We start from the raw sequence: 15,704 nt of genomic DNA, 5'->3' as shown, positions 1-15,704 counted from the left end.
AAACGAACCAACAAACAAACAGTCTTTAGCATTTACTTCTTTCCACCAAGCAGCAGTTAGTTCAGAGTCTAGTTGTGATCCTGATGACGTAGAATTTAACCTAAGGTGGTGCACTCTATTAGACAGGAGTGTTTTTCCCTGGCTCACCAACACAATCTCCAGGAGGAGTTGCATGGATGAGGGGCGAGGGGCGAGAGAGTGGTCTCCACCACAAGTTCTGCTATGTCCTTATGATCCACAGGGCATTTCTGAGAACTTCGGAGGTGAAGATGGTAAGATGGTAGTGGAGACAACAGGAGGATACCCAGAAAAGGGAAAGTAGGACCTTTTCTAGATGGCTGCCAAGCCCACGGGTCCTCATTCTCCTATTGATTGTTCCTTTGTTTTCATTTTTCGGTTCTTGCCTTTGGTTTTTCCCATGTCTTTCCAGAGTCATGAAGTGGACAAAATGTGGGTTTTGGTGATGAAGAGTCAAAGTTTAGGGGCTTGGAACATACTCATTTCAGGGCCTTGGAAAGTCACACTAGTTATCCTTGCCTTGACTTCTTAACCTACACCATGGGAATAGCACGTATCTCACAGTGTCCCATGGGATGGAATGTGTAACAGGGCATCTAAAGGTCATATGAAGAGGAAGGAGGGTCATTGTGCACAATTTCCAATGTTTGCATGGAGAAGAATAGCACTTTGGATGATACTATGGGTCAAGATGTACCAGGAACCATGAGCAAAAAGTCAGAACCAGAAATTTGATGCTCTCTTTAAAGCGGGCAGAAACATCATTGCTCTGAGATGCAAGAGTGTTGTTCTCTGTCTAGATTTGAATTTCAGCTCTAAGATGGTGACATTGTGAAAATGTGCAGATCAAACTGTTTGCATTTATCAAATAACACTTTGAAGGAGATGAATCTTTACCTATGGGTAGCCCATTAAAAATCTGAAGAAAGCCATGATGTTTAAGAGAATTCTAATAACAAGTGAATTATAAAAAGATACTTGTATGAAAGAGCCGACAGCCTGAATGATACAGGATAGAAGAGTCTTCTCAGATGCTCCCCTCTGCATGACCCCTGTGAGAAGCCTGATCTCAGAGTAGTTGGGGGGGATTTGAACACAAACCATAAAAAGTTAACAGGCTTGGCATAGTGGAGCACACTTTTAATCCCAACACTCAGGAGGCAAAGGCAGGTGGAGCTCTGTGAGTTTTAGGCCAGCCTGGTCTACATAATGAGTTCCAGGCTAGCCAAAGGTACATAATAAGACTCTTAAAAAAAGAAAAAAAAATTGAAATCAGTAGCTAAACCCTTAGCTAGAAACCTAACCACCTAGTTTTACAAAAGTAACTGTAATTACAATATGAAAGAGCAGGCTAGAAGCCAGGAAGAACTTCTCAACTACAGAGATAACTGGGAAGCTAGGGGAACCATTTTCTCTGAAGCCTTTTGACAAGAGACCACCGGGTAGGCAGCTAGGCATCTTGGGTAAGGGCATTCAGAGGCAAAAGCAATGACAAAGCAAGTTTTTGGAGGTCCCGTCCATCCATTGACTGCTTCAGCTCGCAAGGATGAAGCCCCCTGTGTCTCATACACATAATAGCCTCTTCACGGCTCACACATTGTCAGGCTGCCCATTTCTTCCCTGCTGGCACAGTACAGTCCAAGGTGTAAGCAGTGTTTTCACAGATTTCTGCATGTTCCACACTGGTATGTGAGAATCACTTCGCATCGCAGTTAGCAAAGAGGAGGAAATGAAGCTCACTCCCAAATTGGAGACAGGAGTGTTGTGTTTCACCCTCTTTGACAGCCAAAAGCCAATTTAGGACTTTCTACAAAGCCAGATTTGCCAGGGGGAAAGACATGTGGGTATCTTCTTAAATCTCCTAAGCTCAATCAGTGTTTGCTGAAGAAAGAAATATGAATGTGGATTATGAATTAGGGGCCATTTAGACAAGAGAGGTAAGGAAGGGAGAGCCCACCCAGACTGAACTTCTAGCAAGATTTGTATAAACTGGCAGGATAACAGCCAGACACCAAGTACTGGCCAGGAATGAGCCAGACTCCTAACCCCAGCACAAGACTAAACGTATTTAATCATAACAGCAATCTCCTCATGTTACTGGTTCAACATAGCAACACATCTAGGGAGCCTGGAACTAGACTTAAAACCGAGTCACCTGACTCCAGGGCCTGAGGAGGTATTTGGTGGGCACATTCTTCAGAAAGAGACCTAGAAGCAAGTCATCCTCAGAGAAGCATCTGCCTCCTGCCTCCGCTTTCTTCTGTCTCTCATGTCTCTAGCATTGGGATAATGGGACCATGTACTATGGCTGAAAGTGAAGCTGAAGCTAATGGCATTACAAGTGTACACAGTGCTTGGAAAGTCAGCTTAGTTACCCCCATAACTCCAGCTGTGCTCATGGGTACCCAGACTCTGTCATCACTGTAGGATCTTCCTCAGTCTGTGACGATTCTCTCTCTTGGTCAGCAAGTCAACAGAACATCCAAGAAGCATTCTTGGAAAGGGTTATTGCAAAAACTGTTTTTTCTAGCCCCGGTGTTCTCCTTTAGGGTGATGGATCCCAAATCAAAGAGTCACTAACCATAAATAATGCATCAGGTTTTCACCAAGAATCAGTTCAGCAAGAAAAACAGAGAAGGGCCCTTTAACTCCCTGGCTTGCAAGAGGCCCTTATGATTAATACATTTATCTTCTTTTAGATGAATACCCCATAGCAAGAGGCGATGATTATCAAATATTGGATAGATCTGCGAATATCCAGACTGTATCAAAGTGCTCTGAGTGGTTGCAACAACATCCGGATTCCAGAATCTTCATCTGTTGTGAGTTTTAAAGGACTGCAATAGCTCTAGCACAGCAGAAGAATATGAGATGGGGACCCCAATTTTTAGAAAGTCAGAAGACTTGAAAAAGTCTTATAATTACACAAATCAATTCAATATAGCACATTATTTACTATGAGGCAGATACCATACCAAAAATAAAATATATAAAAAAGTTGCATATCCAATTGAAGAAACAGATATGTATAAAAGACAATTGTCTTGCAATAGGAAAGGCAAGAGGCAAGCAGCACAAATGCCTAAGAAGAAGTGACAGATTGCTCTCCCTAAGGAGAGAGGTTAAATGAGGGATCTGGGAAAGCTGCCCAGAGGAAGCAACATTTGATTTGAGACTTGCAGGTTGAGGAAGACTCCCCCTTAGAAAAGAAGAATGGGAAGAGGCTTCCTAGATGGAGGGGATGGAGGGAAGAACACAAGGCATTCAGTCCTAAATTCAGCCATCTTGGAGGCTCCCATGGGGCAGATGTTAAAGGGCCTTGCCCACTATGTTAAGAACCCTGGTACGCTGTAGGAAATGGGGTAGCTCCTAAATTGTGAGAGAGTTGCCCTATCAAAGCAGATGTATCCTTTCCAAAGCCAGCCATGCAAGGATGGTGAGACTGGACCAGCATGGCCAGCTGCTGAAGGCTAGGGCCCTGGCACAGAATAAAGGGTCTTCCCTGGGCACTGAGGGTAGGCTGCAAAGGGTGGGAGTGCAGCCTCTGCAGATGTCACAGGAGGACCCAGCACGAGGCTGAAGATGTAGCTCAGTTGCTATGGAGTTTACCTAATATTCACAAAGCCCTTAGTTTATCCCCAGCACTGGGTAAGTCCCAATGCTGTGTGTCACATGCTTATAGTCCTAGCGCTCAGAAAGTAGAGGCAGAAGGATAAGGAGTTCAAGGTCACTCTCAAGAGTTTGAGGCTTGACTGGGGTACAGGAGACTGACAAGAAGAGATGTGGAAGCGAGGGCACAGGAGGAAGCAGGAAGTGGGGTCAGGTACTGCCCCGGTGTTCCCTGACACCACACACAGAAACAGCTCAGATGAACAAATTAAGAAGACAAAATCGAAGTGATTGAAGGTGCACTCAGGACCAACTGTACCCACAAAGCCTCGTGCTGGAGGCTCCATGCCCTACCATCTCTCTAGCTTCGGACCTGGAGACTATGGTCACAGTACAAGTAGCTACATCCCTCCCCCCTTACCCCTGCCTGAGGAGCGTCACCTGTCACCTCCTTTCAAATCTTTGCCTTATGGAAAAAAAAAAACCCTGCTCTCATCCTGCCATCCTCTCAGCCTCCCTCCCCATTGCCTCTCTCCCTTCCAAAGTAATCCTCTCCTCCCACTCCCCATCCACTCCCATTCACACATGGCATCTTGCTAGAAATAGCAAGAGTAGGGCAAAGAGCAACAAATCCAAAGTGAAGGCAATCTATGTTCCAAGCCTGATTTAGCCCACCAGCTGGCTGTAGACACTACCTGACCTCAGGCTACTTTGTGGCCTCAAATAAAGTGAAAAACAAATATTAGCCTTCGCTTCTTTAACAGCCTTAGTCCAAGGACAGAACACAAGCAGGGAGCTAACACCAGTCAGAGGCCAGGCAGGATGCAACAGGGCTCTCCAGCAGGAGTGTCCACTAACCTGTAAGTTCTTGGAGGACAAGAGCCAGACCACTGGGGTCTTGGGGGTGGGGTCTACTTTTTCCTGGTACAGAGTGAGTGCCTGTTAGGGACTGGGCAGAAACCATTGTCACCCTGACTTCCATATATCCACAAGGTTGCTCTTGCCAACCCTACAACGGTGCAAGCAATGCACCCCCACAATACCCCACTTTGGAAGCACTGCTTTTCTCCTAGCTTATTCCAAAAACAGCCCGTTCCTGGAGGAAAACCAAGCGGTAGTCACGAGGCCTGGATGCATCGCTGGGCACGTTTGTTTGACCAAGTCTGTGTTCCATCCTTTCTCCAAGGAAGTTGCTGAGAGCTGAACCTCCTCTGTCCTTCTTTGATTCATTGTCCCTCCAAGGGGCCCCAGCTGGGTATTTTCCTACCAAGCTGCCTTTATGCCTCCTTCCCTTCCCCCACCCCCCCCTCTCTGTGTGTGTCTCTCCCCGCCCCCTCGCCCCCCCAGCCCCCACCGCCGCCTCTACTGCTGTTTTCATTGATGCCTTGAGCAGAGCTGGCATGTGCGACTGCTGAGAAGGGGGAGCGTGGAGCAGCGGGGGAAGCAAGTAAAAATAGCCTGTCGCGCGTCGCTCTGCCTGCTCCGGACGCCTTTAACCCTCACGGAGAGGGAGAGAGCCGCAGCCGCCACTGCACACTGCGGAATGTGACCCGGGTCTGCACCAGACTTCACGCGCCAGTCCGGGTGATGGCAGATCAGGACCCAGGAAAACTTTTTTATTTTTATTTTTTTAAGACAAGCAGAACTGAGGTGGGGTAGGGAAACCGAGGGGAAGAGCTAACAGATACCGAGCTTCAAGGACTGCGACGTGCCTGGTCCAACGCTTTACCAGAGCGCGGCCTTGAGACTTCAAGCTATTTTTAGAAACCTGTTCCTCGGGTGGGCGATCAAAGGGCGGAGGGGGAGGGGAATGGAGAGAGTCGCTCTGCTGCGATGTGGAGCGCCTGGTACTGTACTCGGTTTCAAAGGTCTGCTCTCGGGCTGGGGGTGGGCAAGAGGATGGGCTAAGGAACGACACGCGGGCTGGTTTTGCCCTAACTCAAGGAGAAAAAAACATTAGCTGCTGAATGCCCCTTGTCTTTCAAGCCTTAGAGCACGTTTATTTAAAAAAAATCGACAGTTGCCAGAAGCATGCTGCCTCTAGTGCCCAGGAAATGGGGATTCTTAAGCTTTGTTGCTTACACTGTGGGGTGGGAATGAGTTGTGACCTCTAGGAAAGAAGGCCGGGAAGGGTCTTCACATTGTTTTTGCATTCCCGCAAGGCCGGGACAGTTGCCGCGCCACACCCCCATCCCCGCCCCACGCTGCATATGGGTTACCGTATGTGAAATGTACGGCAGCCCCACCAGACACCGGGCTATTAATAGAGCCCCGGAGTTTGCTCTGTGTCTTTTTCCTGCCACCGAATAAGGGATGATCACACACACCCCACTCCGCCCCCACCTCGGCGCTCAGTTCCTCCGGGAAGGTAAGGGGGCTGCCCACGCCGATTCCCTCTGTGACTACAGGTGCCCAGATCCGAGGAACCATCCCACTGTAATGACAGCGGGGTCAGAGCAAGAGGAAAGAACAGGCTTGCTGGGGACTCAAAGCCCCGCTGGGCTCTCTGAAGATCAGGGACAACTCCGGAGTAGAGAAAGGGCAGTTAAGGGGCTGCCGTGAGGGCTGGCAAGAGTATCATTTGCGGAGCTAGAGTGGCCTCCTTAAAAGCTGCTGCGGGACAAGTGGCCTCAGACCCGTTTTGCGCCGCAGCCTACGGCTGGCAGCCCCCACCGCCTGTGCAGGCTCTGCTGCGGCAGGCGCTGTCCCTGGTGCTGAATGGGGCCGCGGCTGGTGAGCCCTCCCCGGGTTCCGCGCTCCCGCGTCTCCTTTAGCATTTCTGAACTGCCGACCTCCAGTCCAACCCCCGGTGTGGGCTCGAGGGATCTGGTTGTTGGTGCTTGAGTACCGCCACCAGGTCGGCCCCCTGAGGCCGGGAGCTCTCCGCGGTGCTGCAGGGACCCGGAGGTTGGGGACCGCCTCGAGCTTGAAGGGTAAAGCCCAAGGCAGCGGTGGGAGATGGTCGAGGTACTGCAGGGAGCAGACCTGGCCCTAATATAACCCACCCCAGCTCTGCGTAAAGCCGGGATCCGAGATTACTATCGGAATTCAGTGCACAGGGGCTGCCCAGGGTCTGAGACTTGGGGGAGCAGGAAGGGAGCAGCGGGTGGCAGGAGAGGGTGATGGGGGTGAAAAAGACTTTTACATTTGCAAGCGGGGGCAGATGAGACATGCACCGTCGCCCCCCACCCCTACACTCCTCTCTCTCTCTCTCTCTCTCTCTCTCTCTCTCTCTCTCTCTCTCTCTCTCTCTCTCTCTCTGCCAGCAGAGACACAAGCGGAATGGGGAAAGTTTGGCACCGCGGCAGCGGTAGTGGCAGTTACCAAAGGCGGCAAAGGGTTCCGGGTGGGCGGCAGGGTCGCCTAAAGCCCCGGCCCGGTCGCCTCCTTACCTCCGTGCTTTCGACTGCGTTCTCCGCCATTTTCCTCCGGAGGAGCAGGCAGCGGGAGGAGTGTTTCATGCCCATAAGAGCCAGCAAGGGTTTGGGGATTCGAGATAGTAAAGAAAGAGAGAAGGCTGGTATGGCTTTAAAAGAGAGCCAAAGAATGCGAGAGGAAGGGGGGAAAAATCCCCAGCCAGCCCCTCTGCCAGAGCGTCCTCCGCGACAATCGAGCTCCGTGGAGTCCCTCCTGCGGTCGCCACTTTGTTCACGTTTCCTCGCTCTTCATCTGCCTCGCATCCCTTCGCACACTTCCAAGTTCTGGTAGAGCTCGCGACCCCCTCCGCGCCCCTCTCCTCTGCGCGGCGGACTGGGCGGGAGGGAGGCGGCCCCGCGGGCTAGCGGGCTGTAGCCGCGGTTCCGAAGTCCGGCAGGCGGGAGGCGGACGCCAACTCTCCCAACTTCTGCCGATCGCTGGGCGAAGCAACACGCGTCCTGCTCGGCGCTCCCGGGGGCTGAGCGGGTGAGTGGGGGCGGGGTGGGAGGTACGCGGGAGCGGGCGGTGGCGGGGCGCTGTCGGCGGGGACCCCCAGCCCGCCCCCGTGCCCGGGACCGCGGGATCTGGGGGCCGCCTGCGCTCCGCTCCGCTCCTGTCGCGGCGCACACCTGGCGCGGGGGCTAGGGTTGAGCGCACGCTGCAGGGCCGTGCGCCAGGCTCCCGGAAGCCTGAGTCCGCGAGGCTGTCGGAGGTTCTCAACCCGGGTGAGAAACCTCCTAGCTAAGGCAAACCCGGGGCAAGACTCGGCCACCGTTACCTCGTCTTCGTCGTCGTTCTCTCCCCCATCTTCCCCCCCCCCCCCCGGCAATTCCTGGATCCTTCGCGGATTACGGTTTGGGGAGTGAAAGGATGGGTGTCTGGGACGGGCGCGCGCGGTGGGGGGGGGGGGGGTCCTTAACTCCTTCAACTCTAGGACTGAGTAGGCCGTCTCTATCTAGCCTTTCCTTCACTCTCTGAGCCCAAGACTAGAGGGGCTTCAAACCCCTCTCAGGAGAACCGGGTTGTGTTGAAGGTGGCCGCTCGAGGTGGCTTGGGAAAATGATCAGAAACAAGTCAATGAAACGACTTGCTGTCTAGCTTTCCTATCTCTGTCTTGCCTGACAGCCCCCCTACCCTGGGCCCACATTTCTCCTCCCCCCTCCTTTCCCCTCCCCCACCATCACCAGATTTTGAAGTCCCTTTTATGGGAGAGAGCTGTGAGGATGTCACGTACCCATTAGGATTCTCTAGATCCTTTTTTAAGGGAGTTTGGGCGGCAGCGGGGGGTGTGAATTTTTATACAATGCATTCCTGTCTTCACTTTGAGAGCTTTTTTCTCCCTTTCGGCCATCTGTCAGGCACTGGGGGACAGAACAATGGGGGAAGGAGGCCGCACTCAGGACACTTTTGCTCAAAGACAGCTGAGCTTCAGGTTTCCCGGCCCCACAGGCCAATGACAGGGACCTCACAGATGCCCCCATTACATTCTGCTCTCTTTATTTCCGTCCCCATTTGACTTATCTGATTCAAATGCCCTGATTGTAACCTTTGATAGCCAGGAAGTGTAAGAGTAATTGTCCTCAACTAACCCGGATCCATTGAGGAAAATGGCCAAACCAGACTCAGCATGTTGAATTCCTCCATCAGACCAGATCCTCCAGCAAAGAGAAGAGACACGGCCTGCCGTAAGTGGGGGGTGAGAAGTGAAAAAAACGGGAAGAGGAGACGGTGAAGAATGGGAAGGATTACAGAAAATGCAGCAAGAAGCTTGGGTTAGCTGAACCACATTTATTATATGCTCTGAACAAGAGTAAATTCAAATGAATGACCTCAACCATCTCAGTCCACAGACCTAAATTGGAGTTGGGCACAAATGAGCGATCTTTGACGATACCCGGTCTTCTTCACTACCATCCTGCCAGTCTTCCAAAAGTTGTATAGCGAAGCGGGGCTATAAGTGCATCTAAAGAGTGACTCTTACCCTCTGGTACCTTCTGTTTTCTAAGCATCTTCTCCCAGATAAAAAGACTCTGCGATGTTGGATCAAAAGAGGCTCAGTACTTGTACAATCAAACAAGACTAGAAAAAGCAAGATCCCCACCCACACACTGGGCCAGTCCTCTTGCAGATTAAGGACCCTAGATCAGAGAGAAGGAGACATTTTCTTATGGTCCTTTGACAAGCTGTGGAAGCATCTGAAACCAGCTCTTCAGCCTCCTGACTTTCAACCCAACACTGTCCCCACCCCACACTCCTTCTGCTTGTTCATCCATTCTGTGACTAACAGGGGAGGAGGGGCGCTGAGGCAGGCTCCCACCGAAATAGGCTGCTGCTGTATGTGACTATGTTGCTATGAGAACCTCAGTGGGGGTGTTTCCTCAGTTCTCTGTTGAAATCCATTGCTGTGCTTGGCTTCTCCCCAAGTACAGACACAGCTCCTGTTGGAATGGGGAAGGGACACGGAGAGCTGTGTTTTTACAGCAAGAGTTTTCTATTCCAGCTCAAAGCCAGACTGGGTCACTGAGTGAGGTATCTAGGCCACTAGGGTTGCTCTGCAATGGGCAGAGGGAAGCATGAGTGACCCATCATGGCTGGACCCTCCCTGGACCCTCCTGGAGCTGAGCTACTGTCCCTGCGGTGCACTTGCCTAATTACAAATTCACACATTGAAAGGTGGAGCTTGGAGTGGTTTGTTAGTCTTGAATACTGGGGTAGAGAAAAGGCTTAGGCCTCAACATGCACCCCATACACATATATAAACATGTATGCACACAACAAGAATTGCCTGAACACCCACCTCCCAGGGTTATGAAAATCCATGCAGTCTGAAAAACACATAGTAGGCCCTTTCAAGGACTGTTTTCTCGCCATCCCCTCAGAAGCCAACCCTTTTCTGTATCAGAATACTCTCTTTTCACGTTAGTTTAACTATCCCACATGCTACTGATTGAGCATCTCTTGGGCGCCTCGTTCATAACAGGAACTTGGCTTAACAAGGCAAGAGAACCCACCAGACTTCTGCTGAGTTTTATTTTTTAGTCACCTTAACGCTTGGACCAGAATGTTTGTAAAGCTTTTGGAGAGTTTTGTGGCAAGTGAGAAAACATGGGGCGACAGAGGCGTTCAGCACTTGTCAGGCTGTGTGTTCAATGTGTCCTGTGACCAAGTGGTCCCGGGGACCCACTAGCTCATTTTCCTTGCATTAGACTTTCACCAGAACAGAATGTGCTGAATGGAACAATTATGTGTTCAGGACAATGCTGACCTGATGGTGAGAACGCAAATATGTGAACATTTGCTGCAGTTTGCCTTGGAGTGTCAGTTAAACGTAATAGAGAGTTTCCATGTGTTATAGTCTCTATATCTAAATAGGTTTTCATGTAGACTTTTGGCTACTCCTTGGGATATTGTCTCCACCGAACAAAACACAGGGGAGATACACAAAGAGAGACAAAACCCAAAGAATTGCCTTCAGAATGCAATCAAGATGGAGGTCCAGGATGCCTCATTCCACACACAGCTGTGGAGAAGCTAACTTGGGAGCTTGAAGAAAAGGACAGTGGCTCCCAACCTTAGCTGCCTGATGGAACCATCTATGGAGCTTTAAACACACCAATGCTGTGGTTCCTCTTCTGATGAGAAGTTGATCAGGGCAGCAAGAATTTTAAGAGTTCCATTCTAATAGAGAGCCATGTTGAGGACAAACGGATACAGATATTTGGAGACAAGAACTGTGAGGTCCCTGAGGTATAGAAAACACCCTCCAGAACCACAGGAGCTGCCCCGATGTGACAAGGTCTTCCTCTAACACACAAACATGTTCGGTGTTTTCCTCCAGGGCTGGGTTCCAATCCCAGCAGGCGTCATGTCAGCACCCTACCGCTGAGCCACATTCACAGCCCTTGGTTTGGAGATAGGGTCTTGCTATGTCTCCAGGATGAGCCAGAACTAGGAAAACCCCCGCCTCTGCTTCCATGGTGCTGGACCTGCAGGGGTGTGCCCTGACACTGTGACCAGTACTGGATCCTGAGATCTGTGAAGCTGTGTTGGTGCCTGGTTGGCATGTAGGGTTGGAATGAGACCCTTGAGGAAGTTCTCGGGTACTGTGAGGTGCCACTGAGGAGCTGGGGTTGCTGTCACCGGGTTTAGTTAGACTGAGACATTGAAGAAGTTGAAGCAAAAGAGGAAGTGATTAAATTGTTCTGTTAAATAAAACTTGGGAGTCAGATATTGGGATTCAGATCTTATAGATCTAGAGAGCAATGGAAGGACAATCAGCTAACTCTGACTTTCCACACTTCCAGATTGGAAAGGCCCGAGAATCTTTCTAAGCCTCTCACTGTTCCTTCTGTGTCTATCATAATCATGGTCCATCAAAAACCCCATGGTTAATTCTGACCAGCTGAATGTTGACTCCACCCTCTGATTCAAGGTTTAACTTTATTGTTAGTCTTGGGAGTATCAAAATGCGATCAAAATATCTCACAACAGGAGATGACTTGTAAACATGGGAGGCCTGGATGTTCCCACCCATCCTATTCTGGAACTCTTTAATTTTGCCTGAGAGCCCATACTGGGATTCCAGAACCAAACATTTCCTTGGCTGCCTTGCCACCACCATCAATCCAAAGACCCAGAATAAGCATGCAGCTTCCCTAACTTATAGACCATGCTGCTTGGGAAGATGTAGGTGCAAACTCCTGTTATAAGTCTGACCAATCTGTGCTATCTTTCTTGCCCCTCATTGGAACTAGGACTCACATAGGACCACAGCACACTGCAGTGGATCCATGCCTCCTCAAGAATCAGGCCATAGCCATTAGCCATCACCACACATGGCAGCTAACCCAGCAGTGTTGTCTGGGCCAGATGGAGTTCAGCCAAGGCTGCAGCAGCCGCTACCTGGTCCAAGCTTGCAAGCAACCCCACACCTGAGTGGTTCTCCTGACAAAAGCTTCTGCAGCTCTCTCTCCTTGACCTGAGGCCCACTGTTTTATGTGTTTGAATTTTTGTTTATTCTTTGGGAATTTCACAACATACACCCCTTCCCTGTGCACCCCATCTTTGTAGCCACCCCCCAAAAAGAAACGAAAAGAATAAAAATGATAAAATAAACCCACTTCTGCCTCGCTAGCCTCTCCATCACATATTCGTTAGTCATTTTGGTATTGTGAGCTGTGGTGTGTCGCCAGTAGACCTTTTGCCCAAACAGCTTTTCTTGCAAATGTTCATTGCAATGAGCTGTTGGTCTGGTTCAAGTCCTCTGACTTCTGTTACACCAGCAATACTGGACCCTCACTGAGACTCATCTTTGATGTCCATCCTGTTGTTGCCCAGAGTCATGGAGATCCTGAAGCTATGGTTCTTCTGGACTTGTCCCTTCACTGCTCCTGCAGGGCATAGATGTTGGGTGGGCCAACTCAAAACCCTGGATGTAGGCCTGGATGGTAGCTGAATTGGTTAGCCCTGGTCTCTGCCAGTGCCCATCTCAAGTAATGGCCAGCTCTCCCCCTGGCAGCCAACAAGGGATAGAGCCAACTCTTCCTTGACCATGCCACTGGGGCCGACCAACTCTCCTATGCCCACACCACCACCTGCTCTGCCACGCTGTTGCCAGCAAGAGGCAAGGGAGCTTCCCTATGTGTGGCAGCTAGCGAGGGGCAGGGCCAGCGCTTCCATGCCTAGGCCATTCTTCTACGCTCATGCTATATAAGAGCCAGCTTTCCTGTGAAGGGGCCAGTTCTCCCAGGGCCAGTGAGGGGCAGGGACCTTGAGCAACATCAACAGGCTTTAGGCTTCAGTCCAGACCTCAGGCATTCTCATACATAGCCTTTGGGGGTAACATGGGTCACAGATATCAACACAGACGGCAGCTGTGGCAGGGCCACAGACCCTGACATGGCCCAGATATCGCATGGCTTCAGGTGGCAGGGCAGGCGACTCACATCAGCCCATGTCTCACTGCTGCTGCATGTTCAGCCTCTCTCCACAGCACACGGACCATTTGACTTCTCCCATCTCTCTACCCTATATTTGCTCATCATAGTGGCACCCAGAGGCCACGATCTTCTGCCTGCCTGTAGGCCTGTTATTCCAAAGAAAAACTTGCAGAAGTGCCACCAAGGCCTGAGAAGCATTACGCTTCCTCCTTTTTGGCATTAAGACCAGAATATGATGTCTTCTGCTGGAGTCCGATAAGTATGTGTGACATTATTTGGGAGGCATTTGCTATAGTTCTGCACTGATAGGGTTTTCTTTGGTGCCTTGTCCCCATCAAGTCCACAAATCCTGCCCGTGGATTGAAGTACAGTACAGGGTAGAGGGCATGCCAGGACCCTGGCTCCTCGTTCCAATCACCAACACTACAGAAAACATTTAAAAAGGAAAAATTCTAGAGGCTACTAAGATGGCTTACTGGATAGTGTCTGTTCTATAAACAGAGACCTCAGTTTGGATCCCCAGAATCCATGTAAGAGCTGGGAACAGTGGCAGACATCTATGGAAGAACCGGAAGCACTGGCAGGCATCTATGTAAGAGCTGGGAGCACCGACAGGCATCTATGTGTAAGACTGGGAGCACTGGCAGGCATCTATGTAAGAGCCGGGAGCAGTGGCAAGCATCTATGTAAGAGCTGGGAGCAGTGGCAAGCATCTGTGTAAGAGCTGGGAGCAGTGGCAAGCATCTATTTAAGACCGGGAGCACTGACAGGCATCTATGTAAGAGCTGGGAGCAGTGGCAAGCATCTATGTAAGACCGGGAGCACAGGCAGGCATCTATGTAAGAGCTGAGAGCACTGGCAGGCATCTATAGCCCCAGTGCTGGAGAAGAGAGTGCGAGAAAAACAGGAGGGTCCATGGAGTCCAATGGCAAGACAGACTAGCCAGCTGATAAGCTCTGGCCTGTAAGCTCAGTGAAAGGCTGTCTCAAAAAATAAAGTGGCAAGTGATCAAGAAAGACATCAAATGTCAACCTCAGACCACCGCACATATATTCACACATATCCAACTACACACATGCGTGCACCCCCATGAACATGTACAAAGAACACATACAAACTACATAGCCCCTCCCCCCCCCCAAAAAAAACTAATACCTTCGCTACCTACCTTTCTTTCTGGATGAGGAGGGCCCAATGATAGATATTTATTTTTCTCAATGGTCTATGATAGAGTCCAAACTTCTTTGGAGACACAGAAGAGCCTCAAGGCACCAAAATATTCCAAAATGCTGTCGCAACAGAATTAGCTCTTTCTACCTGCTAAAACTGTCCGAGTTTTTGAGTCACTCATATTTACCTTCTTACAGCAAACCCTTTCCAAGCACCCCCCTATCACCACCAGTGCCAACTGGCAGTCATTCGGCCTCCCAGTAGAGTAGCCAAGGCATATTTTTCCTAAGAACCCTCATGAAAGGATGACTATGGATCATGCATGTGTGAGGTTTCTGGACTAAAAGACAGAAAGCTGAGGGCCTGGCCTTGGTGGTACTTATCTGGGAAGATTTTGTCCAATGACAAACTCTAGTACAGTCAGCATCCTGATAGGCTCAGACATTTTTGGAGTCTTGTGAATTGGTTCCTACAGGTTAAATACAGCTATGATCAATGACTTCTGGTCAAATATTGAGATGAGCAAGAAGACCCTGAAAGCTGTAATCTCTTCACCAAAACTGTAAGTCTGCATGCCAGGAAAGGTCGGAACACATTCCATTATGAAGATACAGTTCTGCAAAGTGCTCCTGCCTCAATGCTCCAAATGTACTGTGATCTCCCTTGATCATAACACAGACTACAAGCGAGACTGATCTCAGGTAGCCTGAAAACTCAGTGAGCCCGTCCAGCCACATAAAACCAAGAATGAGTATGCTCGTTTTCTTCACAGACCATTTAGCCATCATGATCACTTTCTTCTGTCTTTGTTAGATTTTCATTTAAGACTTCACTGGGCTGAGGAGAGATCAGAGAAATGCTTGTCTTGCAAGCATGAGAACCTGAGTTCGAGCCTCAGAACCCACTTTTTTTTTAAAGATAAAAAGATATAAGAAAAGATTAAAAAAAAAGCCAGGCATGGTGTTATGTGGTTGCAATCCCAGCACAGCAGATGTGGAGACCAGGAGGAAGGGTGTTTGGACTCACTGGCCAGCCATCCTAGTCTGCTTGGTAAGCTGCAGAGAAGTGCGAGACCCCAAAGTGACAGCCCCTGAGAAACACCTGAGCCCCTGAGGCTGTCCTCCGGCCTTCACATGCATGCATAGTCCTCTCTCTCTCTCTCACACACACACATACACACACACACACACACACACACACACAAAACCCTTTATCCATCAGTGTCACTATTGACATTTCCTGCATGGTCTTGGAGTTTTGCTCCTGGAAATCTATGTAATATGCAAGTGTGTGGGCACACATGTGTGTGCATGCGTACATATTGTGTGTATGTGTGCATGGTGTGCGTATACACGTGTGTGTGCATGGGTGTGTAGCATGTGCACAGTGCATGCTGTTGCTATGGCAATTGAATCATTTGAAACTTGTATCCCTTATTAAACAAGCCTTTTTCCAGGTTATCACATATATAGCCAAGTTAATTTGTTTTGGCAAGTTAATTTTTAGAACTACAAACATCTTGCATAGATGAACCCCACTTAAAAAAAAAGC

The 15,704-nt window shown here is 49.8% G+C and overlaps 1 protein-coding gene and 1 long non-coding RNA gene across 2 annotated transcripts in view; one reads left to right on the top strand and one right to left on the bottom strand.

The window, feature by feature from the left end:
- Prmt8 (protein arginine methyltransferase 8) overlaps positions 1-7,523 on the bottom strand; it is an 85,197-nt gene extending 77,674 nt beyond the window's left edge. Inside the window, exon 1 of the mRNA XM_087904179.1 lies at positions 7,020-7,523. Within this exon, the coding sequence (XP_087760305.1) occupies positions 7,020-7,094 (75 nt within the window). The 5' untranslated portion in view covers positions 7,095-7,523. The remainder of the gene's footprint in view (positions 1-7,019) is intronic.
- Positions 5,852-15,704, top strand: part of LOC125406917 (uncharacterized) — a 28,342-nt gene continuing 18,489 nt past the window's right edge. The window contains exon 1 of the long non-coding RNA XR_015737447.1: positions 5,852-5,995. This is a non-coding gene — a long non-coding RNA (uncharacterized LOC125406917). The remainder of the gene's footprint in view (positions 5,996-15,704) is intronic.

The sequence above is a fragment of the Myodes glareolus genome, chromosome 3 (assembly GCF_982192425.1).
Source record: "Myodes glareolus chromosome 3, mMyoGla1.1, whole genome shotgun sequence".
Classification (NCBI taxonomy): Eukaryota; Metazoa; Chordata; class Mammalia; order Rodentia; family Cricetidae; genus Myodes; species Myodes glareolus.
Note: the sequence above shows the minus strand (reverse complement) of the source record. Positions and strands in the feature narration are given on the sequence as shown.